This window comes from Spermophilus citellus, assembly GCF_964194105.1.
Source record: "Spermophilus citellus genome assembly, chromosome: 15".
In the NCBI taxonomy this organism is placed as follows: domain Eukaryota; kingdom Metazoa; phylum Chordata; class Mammalia; order Rodentia; family Sciuridae; genus Spermophilus; species Spermophilus citellus.
Genome location: NC_138195.1, coordinates 35,481,891 through 35,496,856, shown reverse-complemented (window position 1 = coordinate 35,496,856; position 14,966 = coordinate 35,481,891). Strand labels below are relative to the sequence as shown.

The 14,966-nt window shown below is 35.9% G+C and overlaps 1 protein-coding gene across 22 annotated transcripts in view; it reads left to right on the top strand.

Moving 5' to 3' along the window:
* Window positions 1-1,779: 1,779 nt before the first annotated feature.
* The window catches only part of ANK3 (ankyrin 3), a 508,367-nt gene continuing 495,180 nt past the window's right edge, over window positions 1,780-14,966 (top strand). For 12 of the 22 annotated variants that reach the window (XM_081268446.1, XM_081268432.1, XM_081268431.1 and 9 more), the window contains exon 1: window positions 1,780-2,394. In XM_081268446.1, coding sequence (XP_081124572.1) covers window positions 2,332-2,394 — 63 coding nt within the window. In that variant the 5' untranslated portion in view covers window positions 1,780-2,331. The remainder of the gene's footprint in view (window positions 2,395-14,966) is intronic. The other 10 variants (XM_081268444.1, XM_081268437.1, XM_081268443.1 and 7 more) reach the window with 2 other exon arrangements.

Here is a 14,966-nt window from a genome sequence, read left to right as displayed (position 1 = left end):
ATGTCAAGGTTCTGTTATAGATAAATTACATAAAGATATGCTATCTCTGTTGTTTGCCTAGTGAAGAATGGAAAGATTTAAGTGGGAAGGTCTGATTTGAATCCACCTTCTTAGATGCCTCATCTTGTGAAAAATCTGTATAAGGCACCTACCTCATCTTCCTCTCCATCAGGGCACACAGCCGACAAGCCCAGCTTCACCTAATTGCAGTTAAGGATGGATGCATACAGTAAAGGTCCTGCTGATTTCCCAGATTTTGCTGTTTTGAAGAGGAGCAAGAGTTGAATCACTGAAGAACTTGAAAATTTTATTCTGCCCTATTATGATTTTCTACCTTTTATTGCTTGACAAGAGGAACAATACTGAACAGCAGCAGAAAATGGGAACTGTGGATCAGCAAAGTTCAAAGTTTAAATGGACACTTGGAACATGGCAGTTTGGAAAACCATTTAGCATTCTGGCCGCACTAGACTTACTAAGATGTGTATTACTATAATTAATGTGCAACCTCACCCTAGAAAGGTGCTCAGTTAACCCATAATTCATAGAGTCCATGTGACTCATGGAGGGGGTCATTTGCATCCCCAGGCCTGGCCTGCTTTGCCATGATAAATCCATTCCAAGCCTCTCTCATACCCATACCTTCTGGTGGAATGGTGGTTTGAGGAATAGGAGAAAGAATATTTGCTGAATGTAGATGCAAACCCCCTTTGCGTGATAGGTAAATAATGGTGAATACTTCAGCATAAACAGATTTGCCCTTTGGTTCAAAATGATGTTTAGCATCATTTCTAGTGTTAAGTCCCCTTGTAAACACCACTGAAAATTAGCCCTTTTTGACTTGTTTATCTCTGTATGACTGTGCTTTATATTAGTTAGAATCCATTTTTCCTGGATAAAATGTTGTACTGACGAAGTAATGTGACTTATTTGTAGTTTTTACCCCCATAGGAATAGCCCTGAACCTGTTCTTCACTTTTTTCTCTTTCCTCCTTGATTCCCCCTTCATTATTTACACCTGCGTCAGCTGTCCACTCTAAGGGACCTATTTCCAACTCAGTGGTGGCCTGCTAACTTCTAGAACCTTGTTCTTTTCTGAATCAGAATGTAACTGGCAGTCTTCCAAAGATGCTTAAGTGACAGCTTCTGATGATAATTTGGCTGTGTTTAAAAGGGTGAAAAGCATGGTGAGGGAGTTTCCACCCAGGTGTGAGCTCCCCCAGATCCTCAGAATATACTCGAAGCTTTGGGCTTAGGATGGCATGCAGTGTGGAGCATGGGCATGGTGTGTGGTCAGGGCCGCTGTGAAGTGTGTAATGTGATCTGAGACCTGCACTGCCCTAAAAACGGTTCAGAAGCACAGAATGTTTCTGCCATACAGATAGTGGCTTTGCCTTAAGTATTTCCTGAATATTGTCAAGGGTTTTTTTTTTTTTTTTTTCCTGTTGTTTCATTGGTATATTCATGGAAGGAGACCAATGACTGCATATGAATAATGGCAAACTGGAGAGGGGATTTTGTGTAATTAACCCTTCATTAGAAATTCTTAGCTGAATGTAGGCAATTTGCCCATCTGATTGCTTTATCTCAGTAAAAAAGTAATCATGAAGCAAATCTAGACTGTGACTTCTCTGGTAGTAGTAGGTCTCTTTTGTTGTTTGAATCATTGAGTGTTTTCTTTCTTTCTTTCTTTCTTTTTTTTAAACAACCAGTAACCTGATCTTTTATCACTCACTCCTCCGACTTCTGCCTCCTGCTGTATGCCCGATGCAACCAACACGTGTGTTGGCATGGGAGGCTAGCAGCACCGAGAGCAATTTACATTCAGCTTCCTAGCCTGCAAGAAACAGCAAATCAGCCCCTGGGAAGGCTTCGGAGACTTGTCAGCAGTCTGTAGCTTATTTCTGTGTGTGTGAGGGTGTGTGTGTCTCTCTCTCTCTCTCTCTCTCTCTCTCTCTCTCTCTCTCTCTCACCATTTCGAGGCTAGAATCACTGTGGAGGAATAAGCAACAAAGTCTTGTCAAGATCTTATCTCAGGGTAATGACTAGTTAAAAATGAAAGGCTAAAATATTGATTTTCTTTAGAGAAATAATTGAGTGTTTGATGTAGAGAACACCCAGTTTCTTCCCGACGAAAGCTGAGCAGGGCTACATTAGCAGTCCGTGTCTCTGACAGCAGCAGGGCTGGGTTTAAGCAGCGGCTGCTTTGCCTGGGGAGCACCCGTAAATGGACTTTGGTCTCAATGCTTTGACTCTTTGTCGTGGTTTTGGATGTTGGAATACGGGCGGTGATCTCTTGTCCTCTATAAACTCACCTGATTTAAAGGAAAGATGAGTGAAGAACCAAAGGAGAAAAATGCCAAACCTGCTCATAGGAAAAGGAAAGGAAAAAAGGTAAGAAACATATAAGCAACATGTTCTCTTTATTGTTCTCTGGCTCCGGGGGAGGAAGTAATCTTAAGGCTGAATTTTTGAGAGATTGGCTGTAAGAAGCTACTAGAATCAGAATGCTTTTGTTTTTTTCTGGTCTATTAATGGGTGTGTTCTGTGTTGGAGAAAAACATCACAACTCAGATACATTGCTAAAATATTTAAACAGTTAAATATAGTCATTTAGATTTCACTAAGCTGGTGTGTTTTTCATAGTGATATTCAGGATATTAAGTAAACACATGTCCTCATTATGTGGGTGGGTGTGTTTCCCCCCTTTAAATTTTCCAGAATGCTTGTTAATTAACAGGGTACAATTACTAATGAATATTATTTTGGCATAGATGTTTAGTTTTAACACATATTTTAGGCAAACTAAGGGAAACCTGTAGTTACACTTTAAAATTACAGCATGAAGGTGAACTCCATTTTAATTATTGATCACTTTATGGCTGACAAATCTCAGATATGCATTTAGTCCTGCCATTGTATAGCCATATGCCTAATTTCTCCATTATAATTTATAAAGTTAATTTTGTTTTCCGTGTAAATTGAAGAATTATCACTAGGTCAATAAATGATTCTAGTAAACCTGTAGATTCATTTTGGTTTCCTTGAATGTATATATCTTCATATATGTCCATAACTTTTTAATACATCTCAAAAAAGACAGAAAAGGTAATTCCCTAGACCTGGCATTTATTTTTGATCCATTGTGTTTTATAAACTGCCTTTGTTTTAGGGTGTGCCACCCATGGAAAAGATAGTGGTACATCTGTAACAAAGAAAAACAAATCCTTAAAATAGGTTTATAGTTCATAGCTATTTAAGGAGAATGTGTACTGTGATTTTTTTTAATCTCTAGTCAAAATCCTCAGATGTTATATTTTAATTTCTAGACTTGTTCTCTAAAATCGTATTTCTTTAAAATGTCTCCTGAGCCCAATGAGATGTGTGCTCAGCCAGTGGATGCATGGAGAATGGTTGGTTATAGGAGAGAGGATAAAAGATTTCAACTACTGGTTGGATACATGAGGCCTTTAAAAATGTTCATAATCTATTATTTATGAAAAGATTAATTTGAATACAATGTTCTTAAAGGGGCTACACTGAGAGACTACACTGAGAGCACATGCCAGCACTCTAGGACAGTGGCTCAACACCCTACATAGTGAAGCTGTGCAGACTGGTTGAAGTGAGCCTTGACTTCTGGTACATTGTCTCAGCAGGGGTTGATGATGTTGCAAAGGTGCCAGTCTGATTTCCCAAGGGAGTAGGTCTCAGCTGCACAGCACAAATGATTTGTTTAATGCCTAGCAGAGTGGTGCTGGTCTCAAGGAAAACTGTCAGCTTTGCTCATGTTTATGAGATATGGCCTTAAGTGTCTGAAGGGCTCCACCATGATTCTGAACACAGAGTGTCATAGAGAGCCCCGTCAGACACATGAGCCACGACACTGCAATCCTGATTAAAGTGAGCAGTGGCTGGGTGGGTTGTAAATCATTGAACTTTTATGTGCAATCGTTTGACATGGGCTCTCCCTTCCCCTACCTTGAGATTTTCCTGGCTGTGTTTCAGTTCTCTTCCCATAAGGTTATCCTGCTCAGAGAGCAGTACTAAGTCAGTTGCCTTGAGCCCTTCTTCCCTCACTCAGCTGCTGCCAGGGCATCCTTTAGGAAAGGCTCAATTATGCTGCTCATTGCCTTCCCCAGTGCTCACTGCTGGCTCAGTGAAGTCCAAAGTCATGACCATGGTGCCAGAGACCCTTTACCTATACCCGCAACTCAAAGTTTTCCCCCCATATCATTCACTTTATCCATATCTGACTCTATCCAGACTGAATTTCTTGTAAGTCCCTGAATTAAACTATTTCCTCTGATGCTTGTTGTTTGTCCACTGAGAAAGCACTTCTGTACCAGGCCACTTGGTATAATCCCTTCCATCTTTTAAAAATTTTTTTTTAGTTGTCAATGGACCTGTATTCAATTTATTTATTTTTATGTGGTGCTGAGAATCAAATCCAATGCCTCACACATGCAAAGCAAGCGCTCTACCACTGAGCTGCAACCCCAGCCCACTAATCCCATCAATTTTTGAAGGTCAAACCCAGCTCTTACCCTTTTCTTTAAATCTCTTGATACACCCTTGTGAAAAGACAGTCATTCTTCTGGATAGACATAGCACCTTGTATGGGCAGGGCACCAGGTATATTCTGCTTCTTTTTCAAGTTACCAAGTACCAAGCCTATTCCCTTGACCACATTTGAACCTCCTGGTAGTCATCTCAGGAAATACTTAGCATGCGGCCTTGTAGGCAGTTAACACTAAATAAATGTCCCATTGGATTATCTCTACCAGTTTACTGACCAAAAATCACCATGAATTTTCAGTGTTAGAGGAGATACATATCAAAGAGGAAATATCTTTTATATGATTAGGCCTTTTCTCTTCATATTTTCTGGATAAAGGATACAATATTTTATTGTTGGTTTTAAAATAAATTAACATAGTTATTGAAGTAAATGTGTATATAAGTATACATTGGTTTAAGTTTTTATTTAAATAAATGCACACTTATTTAAAAATCAATTATATGTATATATGTATATTCTTAACCAAAGAGTTAGAAGGTTCCTGGGTGCTCCAGGTGACCTATACTGCAGCATTTGTGGGTGTGGTCAAATGCAACACTTCAGAGGAGAAATATACGCAACCTGCCAAACTCTGTGGCAACAGACTCCCCAAGCATTTAAAATAGATTCTTATTTATATGCAGAATTATTTTAATACAGAATTTAGTGTGAAATCCTTCTCTGTATAGGAATGTATATATCAAAGTAGCCTTTAAAATTATAGATTGGTATTGAATGTTTTCAGAACAGATCACATGGTTGGGGCATTTGCCTATAAAGTCCTTCATGAGAAATGTTTAATATTGAGTAGGCAAGCAAGATAAATGTAGTGGAATCATTATATGATTCCTTCATTAGTACAGAGCAAGTATTTTGTATTTTGCTTAGGAACATAAAGATTCAAATTGGTGTCAGGAAATTTTTTTTCCAATAATTTCTATGTTTGTTTTAAAAGGTAGGGAGAGAGAGAGAGAGAGAAAATATCCCATAACTACTTATCTCTCTTTATGCTAGTTATGAGAAGAGGGTTTACTAAATGTTAGGGGACCTGCATTTTACCCTTGTCCTGCTTCTCACCTAATATCGTTTCTTGGACAGAACAATCAAATGGGATCACATACATGATACAGTAACCAAGGATATTATGAGATTGGAATAATAATAATCAGTAAGACCATGTTTTCAAAAGAGGTTTTAAAACAACAGCACCTAAACTCAAAAGTGGTTCATAGTGGAATTTTAAACTTGCTATGGTGTGACTGATCCTGAAGAAGAAATGACAGATGACTACCTCACCCAATATTGTACGCAGAAGTGCATGGTTTAGCCAGCTACCTGAGAAAACATGTTAAAAAAAAAAAAAAAAAGACATTTAATGCTTGTTTTTCTTTAGCATCTGTATTAGTTACCTTGGGGTGCCATCACAAAAGGCCGTACATCTGTTGGCTTAAATAATAAAACTTTATTTTCTCACACTTAGGTTAGACTAGAAATCTGAAATTAGGGTGCCAGGTTCTGGGGAGGCCCTCTTCCTCACTTGTAGATTGTCATCTTTTTGCTATGTGCTCACGAGGCTCTTCCTCAGTATGTGCCTTTGGAGAGAGAGCTCCCTCTCTTGCTCTTCTTATAAGGCCACCCATGCTATTGGATCAGGAGCCCCAGTCCCATGACCTTATGTAACCTTAATTACCTCTGAAAAGCCTTATCTCCAAATACAGTATGGTTACATCAGGGATTAGGATTTCAATATAAAAAGTTGGGTTATAGGGTTGGACAAAATTTAGTCCTTAATAGCATCCAAAGAAAGGTGTACTATCCAGGTTCTGAACTTAGGTACGCATAATAAATCATGATAGGGATTCAAGTTCTTACTATTAATTTAATTCATTCAACAAATGTTCTGTGGAGAACCTTCAATTGTCAGGCCAGGGCTAGCTCCATCAAACCAGACTTGTAGAAAGTGTTATGGGTACAAGTAAAGGTGTTTTTAGATTTCTTGATGGCATAAAGAATAGAGTGGTAAATTCCATTTGGGGGATGAGGTCAGGAAAGGATGGATAGAGGAAATCAAATTGGTGTTTTAGGAAGATATGTGTTTCCCAAGTGACAGAGGGTAAAAGCCTTCTGGTTAGAGCATATGAGATGAGAGAAAGGTTTAGAGAATCCTGGTGTGACTTTGGAGTCTAAACATTGGTTTGTATGTTTGGAGTATGGAGTTTGTGGATATATTGTTATGGCATGGTATAAGACGAGAAAAAGACAAGGACAATCCCCAGAAGTCTGGACTAAACATTTCTTTTTTGTCCTTGGTTCACCAAGAGGCTTTAACAGATGAGTATCAAGGCCAGATGAAATGCCAGGTCTTTTCTTTTGTACCAATGATTCTATCTGGTAGGAACATGTGCTTCACTGGAATAAGAATATATATTTTCATTGTCAACGATTGCTTTAGACTTGGCCCCTTGAGTATTTTATTCTTTTTTTTTAAACATGGCAAATTAGAGAAAAGTACTTAAATATTCAGGATTCCACTAGGAATGAATAGTATTTCAATGAACTTGCTTATTTTTCAGAGAACTTCACAAAAGGGATTTTACCATTTCAGTTCACTTTTCTTTCCATCTGAAGAATACAAAATAACTTGCTTTATTTAAGATAGTTTTTATGGTTTGTTGTCTACCTGACTGCTCTTCCCTCTCTTCTCCTTCCTTCTTTCCTTCTCTCCCAGATACTCATGGACTTACCTTCTATGTGAGAGATGTGCTTTTTCTTCTCTTCATCAGCTCTCATTATTCAAATGTTTGATGCCTTTTTTTGAGGGTCAACAGAGTGTCCATTTCTGATTGTCATTCCTTATTCTTAATGACTCTGGAATTCCATGGTTGTATTCTTCTTTTCTGGGGCTTCGATTAGGGTACCCTGAGTACCCCTGCCCTCTTGCTAAGGTGAGGCTAAGCTGGTATACTCTGAGCATATGGCAGTTACATTGATTTGTAATTTTCATCCCTGTGTTTGGACACTGCTTAATTTGCTCACTACTGCTCTGTAGGCAAATAACCTCTGAAAGCCTTTTGTTGGCGTGAGAGGGACGATTTGAGTAATGGTTCACTGAGCATGGTCACGTGTTCAGTGCTTTGTTATAGTTGAGGGGCTAATGATATACTCCCTAGCAAGTGGCTTTTATATCCTTTTCCATTTCACCTTATGTATTGCTATCCTCACGGTCTAGTATTTTTTTCTCCTTACCCTTATTTTGCTAGAAGTTTGAAAATCTTTGCCTTTTTTACTTAAAATTCTTATTACTCTTACTTTCACACATGCGATGAGCTTTGTAGTTAATAGGCATTTAAAATTATTTCTTGTCTTGTGCATCCACATCTGCAGAAATTTTGACTCATTCTTCAATAATTAGTAATGGTATTTTGTTGAGTTGCATTGGAGTTTGTTCATTTTAGTATGCAAATTTACATGTTGTCTTTGCCCAAGTTAATTGTACATTCAGAACTATGTTTTTGTAGGGAAGAACTAAATAGATTGAGAAAATCTGGTATACTATTTCTTGATTTCAAAATTTCATTAAATAATAGCCCCTTAATATAATACTACTTAAAAAAAATCAAACAGGTAGGTTTACCTGGAAATTTACTTCAAATTTTTTGTCAGAAAGAAGGCAGAAGAAACTTGATATAAATTTATCTTATATCTAGCAAACTTGGGCACAAAAGGAAGGCAAGGTGCTGATATTCCACAGGTATATAATCCCTTCTCCGTAACTGCAAAACACAAATGAAAAACTGAAAAATTTTCTTTAACTTCTTTGACGGCAAAATCTGACCCGACCTGAACTCATTGGCAGCAAAACCTGATCTGACCTTATGTGAAGCTATTTATAGTCTTTATTTATCCAACTTAGTGTGAATATTTGTATGTTTTGCTGTAACAGGAAAGTCTTTGCTTATGGAAGGCTTCTCCAAGTGCTGTAGGGGATGTCCATAATATTCAAATATACTTTTTATATCTAAGATGTCTGAATTCTAACACTTTTCTGGCTGCCAGGATTTCAGATAATGTATTTGTGAATCTGTACTGAGTTCTGAGCTGGGACTGGTGACAAGCTAGTGGTTAGCTGGAGTGAGGGGGAAGGGGCTTGTTTGTGTCTTTAGTAAATTCCAGGTAAAATGGTACTCTGTTATAGAGGGTGCTATATCAAAGGACCATAATGCAACTTTCAGTCTTATAGGAAAAATTATTTCCAGGAGTGTGGCAAAGGAAAATTTGGGATAATAAATTTGAATATTTGGAATGTTTGGTTCTGAAATGATATTTATAAACTGTGTGTGTGTGTGTGTATGTGTGTGTGTATGTGCGTGTAATGAAATGTTGTTTATTGGTAAGAAGAAGAAAAAACTGGTCCTGATTACTGTTCCTGAAATTATAAGTTTTTTGTTGGTTGTTGTTGATTAGCACCATTTGATAAGGTCATAAAAATAATCCTGGTTTATATTTTCTGAAAGTATATAGACTTTGAGGAAATTATTATTTGATTGAATCATTGTACCTACTTGCCAAGAAAATAATGTTAATCATATGAGGGATGATTAATTTTGCACAATTAGCATGTAAATGACTTTCTCTGTCATCCATCTTAATAAAATTTCATTTTATTCTTGTTTTTCATACAATGTGATTTTTAAAAGTTTTTAGTTTTTTCTTCTGTTACACATCATTGTAAAGATATTGTATTTATTTCATGGCCATATAAATGGCTTAAAATCTAGAAGTTTCTTTCAATTCCTGGTTCCTCTATTAACTTTAGAATTCTAGTCATTGAAATCCATTGGTCTTCCCATCATCAGGGAAATCATAAGATCAAAGCATATGTAAAACTCTTCTGTAGATATCAATGACATTTATAGAGATATGAACTGATAGCTTTAACAGTGCCGATAAAACAAAACAAAATTTCATATAATTTAACATAGGAGAAGGGTTAAAATTATGAAACTTGGAACATAATTAAATAGTTTGCTGATGCAGGCTGTCAGTATAGATAGCTTCAGTACTTTCAGCTCTCACTTCCCACTCACCAATCTTAACTTATGTGTTCCATGAGGTATGTCTGTCTAGCATTTACTGTATGTGTTTTAAAATACAGTATGTAATCATGCTGAAGTTTTTGATAGACTTATTTTATCATTGTGGTTCGGCCTCAGTGCTCTCCTATTTATCCTTTCAACAAATATTTTTTGGGGGCTTACTATTCTAAGTGCAAGGGATACATGAAAAATGAGACAGATAAACATACAAGGCAGACAATTAGTGAAAAGTCAATATAAAAATTACACAAGAGACTGCTACAATGGAGAGAAACCAGGGCTCAGAGAAGGGACAGTTCATATAACCAGGGTGGCTAGTGAAGTTTCACTAAAAAGGTGACCCTTGATTGATAGGCATGCCCAGTCAGGACAAGGAATTGGTCAACTCTGGAAAGATGATATTTCAGCAGGGAGGAAATGCTTGGGAAAAGGCTCTATGGTGCTTGGGTCCTGAGAAGGGAATACAACTTGGCCTCATAAGATTCTCCCAATTGGCAATGAACTTGAAAAATTTCTTCACACAATCCTCAAATGTCTTTTTTCCTCTGGGAATTCCACCAATATTTTATGAGTTTTGAAGGCAATGGATAATATTTCAGGGAGTCATCTGGGCATACATGATACCTGAATTTGTCATTAATTTAAGCAACTAAAATTAATATTTTATAGTTGTTACATCTGGGCATGCATGATACCAGTGAAATTTTGGTGAGTGAACAATTAATATTTATTCTACTCCCCTTCAGTGTTACTTACTGTTAGCCATTAGCCATTGTGATTTAAGTATAGTGAGTAATTTAATTTAATTTTCTTGCAGAAAAACACATCTCTCAAGTCTCCATTTAACAATCATTCTTCCCCTTGGTACATAATATATTTGACAAAACAGAAATACAAACAAAGCGTATATCAGAAACTTAATAAACCTTGATATGATATTTATGCATGATAATTTTTGGAAATGGCTTTTAGGTAGCCTATGAAATAACCATTGCCTTAGATTATAGCTTCACCACTTTGAGCATTTGTGTCATATTTAATGTCAGCATTTTGTGTCTACTTAATGAAAAATTAAGCAATAATCACAGTAAACCAAGTTATTTCTGTGAAACAAAGCTTAAACTCCAGATAATTTATCTAGAAACATCTTGCATTTTTTCCATTTTCATGATGCTAAGTTATTCAGTCTTTACATTCAGTGATTTCACCTCTAGATAATTTACCTTGGCATTTTACAAAATTGAGACATCTCTGGGATATTATATTATCTTGAAGGATGGTTTCCCTGTTTTTCAGCCCTGTTCATTTAAACATACAAGGGTCAGCCAAAATACACAAAGAAGCTGAACCATGGTGGTCTGACTATTAATGAAAAAGAGTGTGTGCATAATTACTGAGTAATTATGTGAATCATGTTTTCAACTAATTATTTATGAGTAACTTCAAAGTTTCTTTTAAAAAGAAATTCAGCTTCAGTTATGATTTTATGGATTCCTATTCCACTGCCCTTTCAGAGATGTTTATGAGAAACATAATGGATTTCCTTCTACTGTATACAGGTGGGGTTATTTCACTCAATCTGTTGTTTTGGACAAATAGGGCAGCTCAGGAAATAGTTTCAAATATTCGAAGTTCCCTGTTCTGACCCCTTAGGCAGCATTCACCTTGTGCAACTGCTTGGTCTACTATTAAGAAAAAAATATGCATAGATTCCAGCCTTTAAAACAATTGCTGCATGTGGCTTTTGATGAATTTATTTATTTGAATATGTTTGAAATATGTGCTATAAACTTTCATAAGCAGTTTAGTTGAGAATTTTTCCCTGTAATTCATAAAATTTCCTATTTTACGAGATCGCTTGAACAAAACTCTAAAAATGAAGAAATGTTCTCTATATTACTAAAGTGTAACAACTATAAAATATTAATTTTAGTTGCTTAAGTTAATGACAAATTTTCAATCAGCAGCCCACCTGATGATAATGCTTTTAACACTACTCCCTTTCTTTGTATAAAAGATTTTTGACATAAACTTTAGATAATCTTGTGTAAGTTATAAATATATCAATTATATATTTTTTTAGATAATAGATATTCTGATATAGTTGTATCTAGCTAATGTTATTCAACGCATTTTTTTATCTTCTACTTATAAAGCTTACTATAACTTTCAAACATGAGATTCTTCTAAAAGTGTTTTAATCATGGGCTTAAAATATTTTAATCCTGGTCAAAGGAAAACACTAGCAATGATAAACTAGCAATGGCAGATGATGGAATCACATATGTCAGAGTTAGAATTCTTGTACAACCAATTAATTGCTATTCAATATAATTTTCAAAGTCCTTATTTCTATAAAAGGGAATATTTTGCTTACCTAGAATATGAAGGTGAGGCTTGGAAGCAGATCTTACCCCAAAGTAGGCAAACACCATTGAGGAGTTACTGTCATCGCTCCAAGCATCATGAGCATAAGATTAGTTTTTGCACTTATTACCTATGGGGACAAAAAAAAGAAATTTGGGGGGATATAAATACTGTTCTGTCTCCCCAAATCAGAATCTTCAACATTTTAATATAACTTGCATTTTTTTGTTATAAATTGAAATAAAGTGTTTCATCGTGGTAAAATTAATTTGTTATGTTGACTTCCTTCCTGCCTAATAAGCAAATTAGAAATTTGTCTTCCAATCTGCTACAAAACTACCATTTGAATTATTTTAGAAAATTTTATATTTACTCTATCCCTAGAGGAATTCTGATTTTGGAACAAATTTATGGACCATATTGCATTATATAAAAATTGGCAGGGATAGTTCATTGTATGTTTGTGTAACATTGATTTCTGATGGTACATATCAGGTTTAGATTATTAACTTTAGTATATCAGCATAGTATATTCTTAAATTTGTGTTGTAAGAATCGGTGGCACTCAACTTTATGTAACCATTTGTGAAGGAAAGGGATGTATATAAAAAAGAACTATGCCTTGGGGGTCCAAAGTCTTGGATTTTATCTTGGCTTCAGTGTATCAGCAAGAAACAGTCTGGTACAAGGAAGATGAGATTCAAAATCAGATGATATGGAATTCCTGATTGCCACTTACTTATTTACAAATTGTGTGACTGCTTATAAACCACAAACATAAGTGTGTCTGCCCAGAACACCTGGCGCAACTATTTCAAATTGTTATAGACTCGCACACTTAATTTGCCACATCTTTGAGAATTTAAAAACTATACACACATACATAAATAGTTCATTGTTTTTACATTGAATTGAAAACCCCATTTTCTAATATCTGAAATGTAGTTTAACCAGATGATAGCTATGACCTTTATGGGTTTTAAGAGACAGCTTTCTCCAAAAGATATTGAAGTCATATTTTCAAAGCAAAAGTAATAGGTAGGATTTGACATATTATTGGATGTTTGCTGATGGAAATACAAAGGTCTAAGAGAAGCTCTTCTTTATAGTTGTTTTCTATTCAACATCTCTAATATCATTTTCTCTCTAATGGTATAGCCATCTTATTTACAAATTTGCATTCTGCTTTTTTTATATTTGTAATTGAGGTACAAAGAAAACAAGGAATATTTCCTAGTCTTTTTTCTTTCACATAGAATTCAACTGTCAATCTGTTATTACATTTAAAAACAACCCAGTGAAACATTCTGAATTTAAAATAATAAGACCTAAGGTCATTTTTCTGGGCCAGGAATAGAAGTTCCATCAGAGATAATTTATGCATTGTTTACATCTAGATCATAGATAGTTTGCCATTCTGACTTTTTTATTGTGACAAAATACTCATAAAATTTGCCATTGTAACCATTTTAAAATTCAGTGCCATTAACTATATCCATAATGTACAACCGACACATTCTAGATTTTTCATACCCCAAACAGAAGCTTGATACAAAACTCCTGATTCCTTCCTCCCCTGTGGCTCTGGAAGCTCCTAATCTCCTTCCTCCCCCCCCCCAGATTTGCCTCTTCTTGCTATTTCATATGAATGGAATCATACAACATTGTACTTTTTAAAAATAGTTGTAGATGGACAGAATGCCTTTATTTATTTATTTTTTTTTTATGTGGTGCTGAGGATCGAACCCAGTGCATCACACTTACCAGGCAAATGCTCTGCCACTGAGCAACAGCTACAGCCTACAACATTGTACTTTTGTTCTTAGCTTCTGTCTCAGCACATTTTCAATGTCTGTTCATGTTATCATGCATATCAGTACTTTATTCCGTTTTTTTTAAACAAATATTCCACTGTATGACTAAGCTATGCTTTGTTCTTCTAGTCACCTGTTGATGTATATTTAGGTTGTTTCTACCTTTTGGATGTTGTAAACAGAGCTTCAGTGAATATTCATAGAGGAGCTTTTTCTTTGAACAAAAACTCCATTAATATGGATTTGATTCTTAGTAGTGGAAATGCTGGTCATATACTAATCCCATGTTTAAATTATTGAGGAACTGCCAAGCTGTTTTCCTGATAAGTTTTTATAGTTTCATTTCTGTTATGTTAATATTTTAATATTTTACTACTCATGCAGTCATATATATACTTTTGGAAGTTTTCTAGGTAAACTATGCTGAGCATTTGTGTATATCATGGAGAGATGGGGATAGCAGGAAGGAATATGTGGAGAATGCCAGAGACACTAATCTAATGTAAGTAGAGGAATCCCAGGTGAACTTTCAATGAATGGCAGCAGGTATATCCCAGAGCTTCTGAAAAAAAAAAAAAGTGAAACAGTGTGGTATCATTTCTGATTGGGATTTTGTGCTTGAAATATGAACTTTAAACAGGAGCAGAACTAAGAAGAAAGCAATTCCTGTAATGTTCCTAACACAAAACATTGACTATTCTACAATAGAATGCATGAGACAGAAGATCAGTAGTCCAGAGGAGAGAAATTTATACCAGCATAGAAAATACGTCGTGTGCTTAGTTACATCTGGTTTAAGATTTCTTCCAGAGATGTACTTTGCAGGTTTAACATATATGCTGTGTATGTTGCTTTTATGTGTGGTTTCTCATTCCTAGTTGTTTCTCTTTTAATTATCTGGGATGAAAGAACACTCCTGGGCAGTGTTACAAAGACTTTTTGAACCAGTCAGACCCTTACTATTTGGATCAGATTTTTTGGTCATGAAAAGGTGAATTGCTAGCTGGGTGGCACACACTTATAATCCCAGTGGTTTGGGAAGCTGAGGCAGGAGGATTCTAAGTTTAAAGTCAGTCTTAGCAAATTAATGAGGCCCCAAACAACAGTCATTAAGGACTCCTGGGTTCA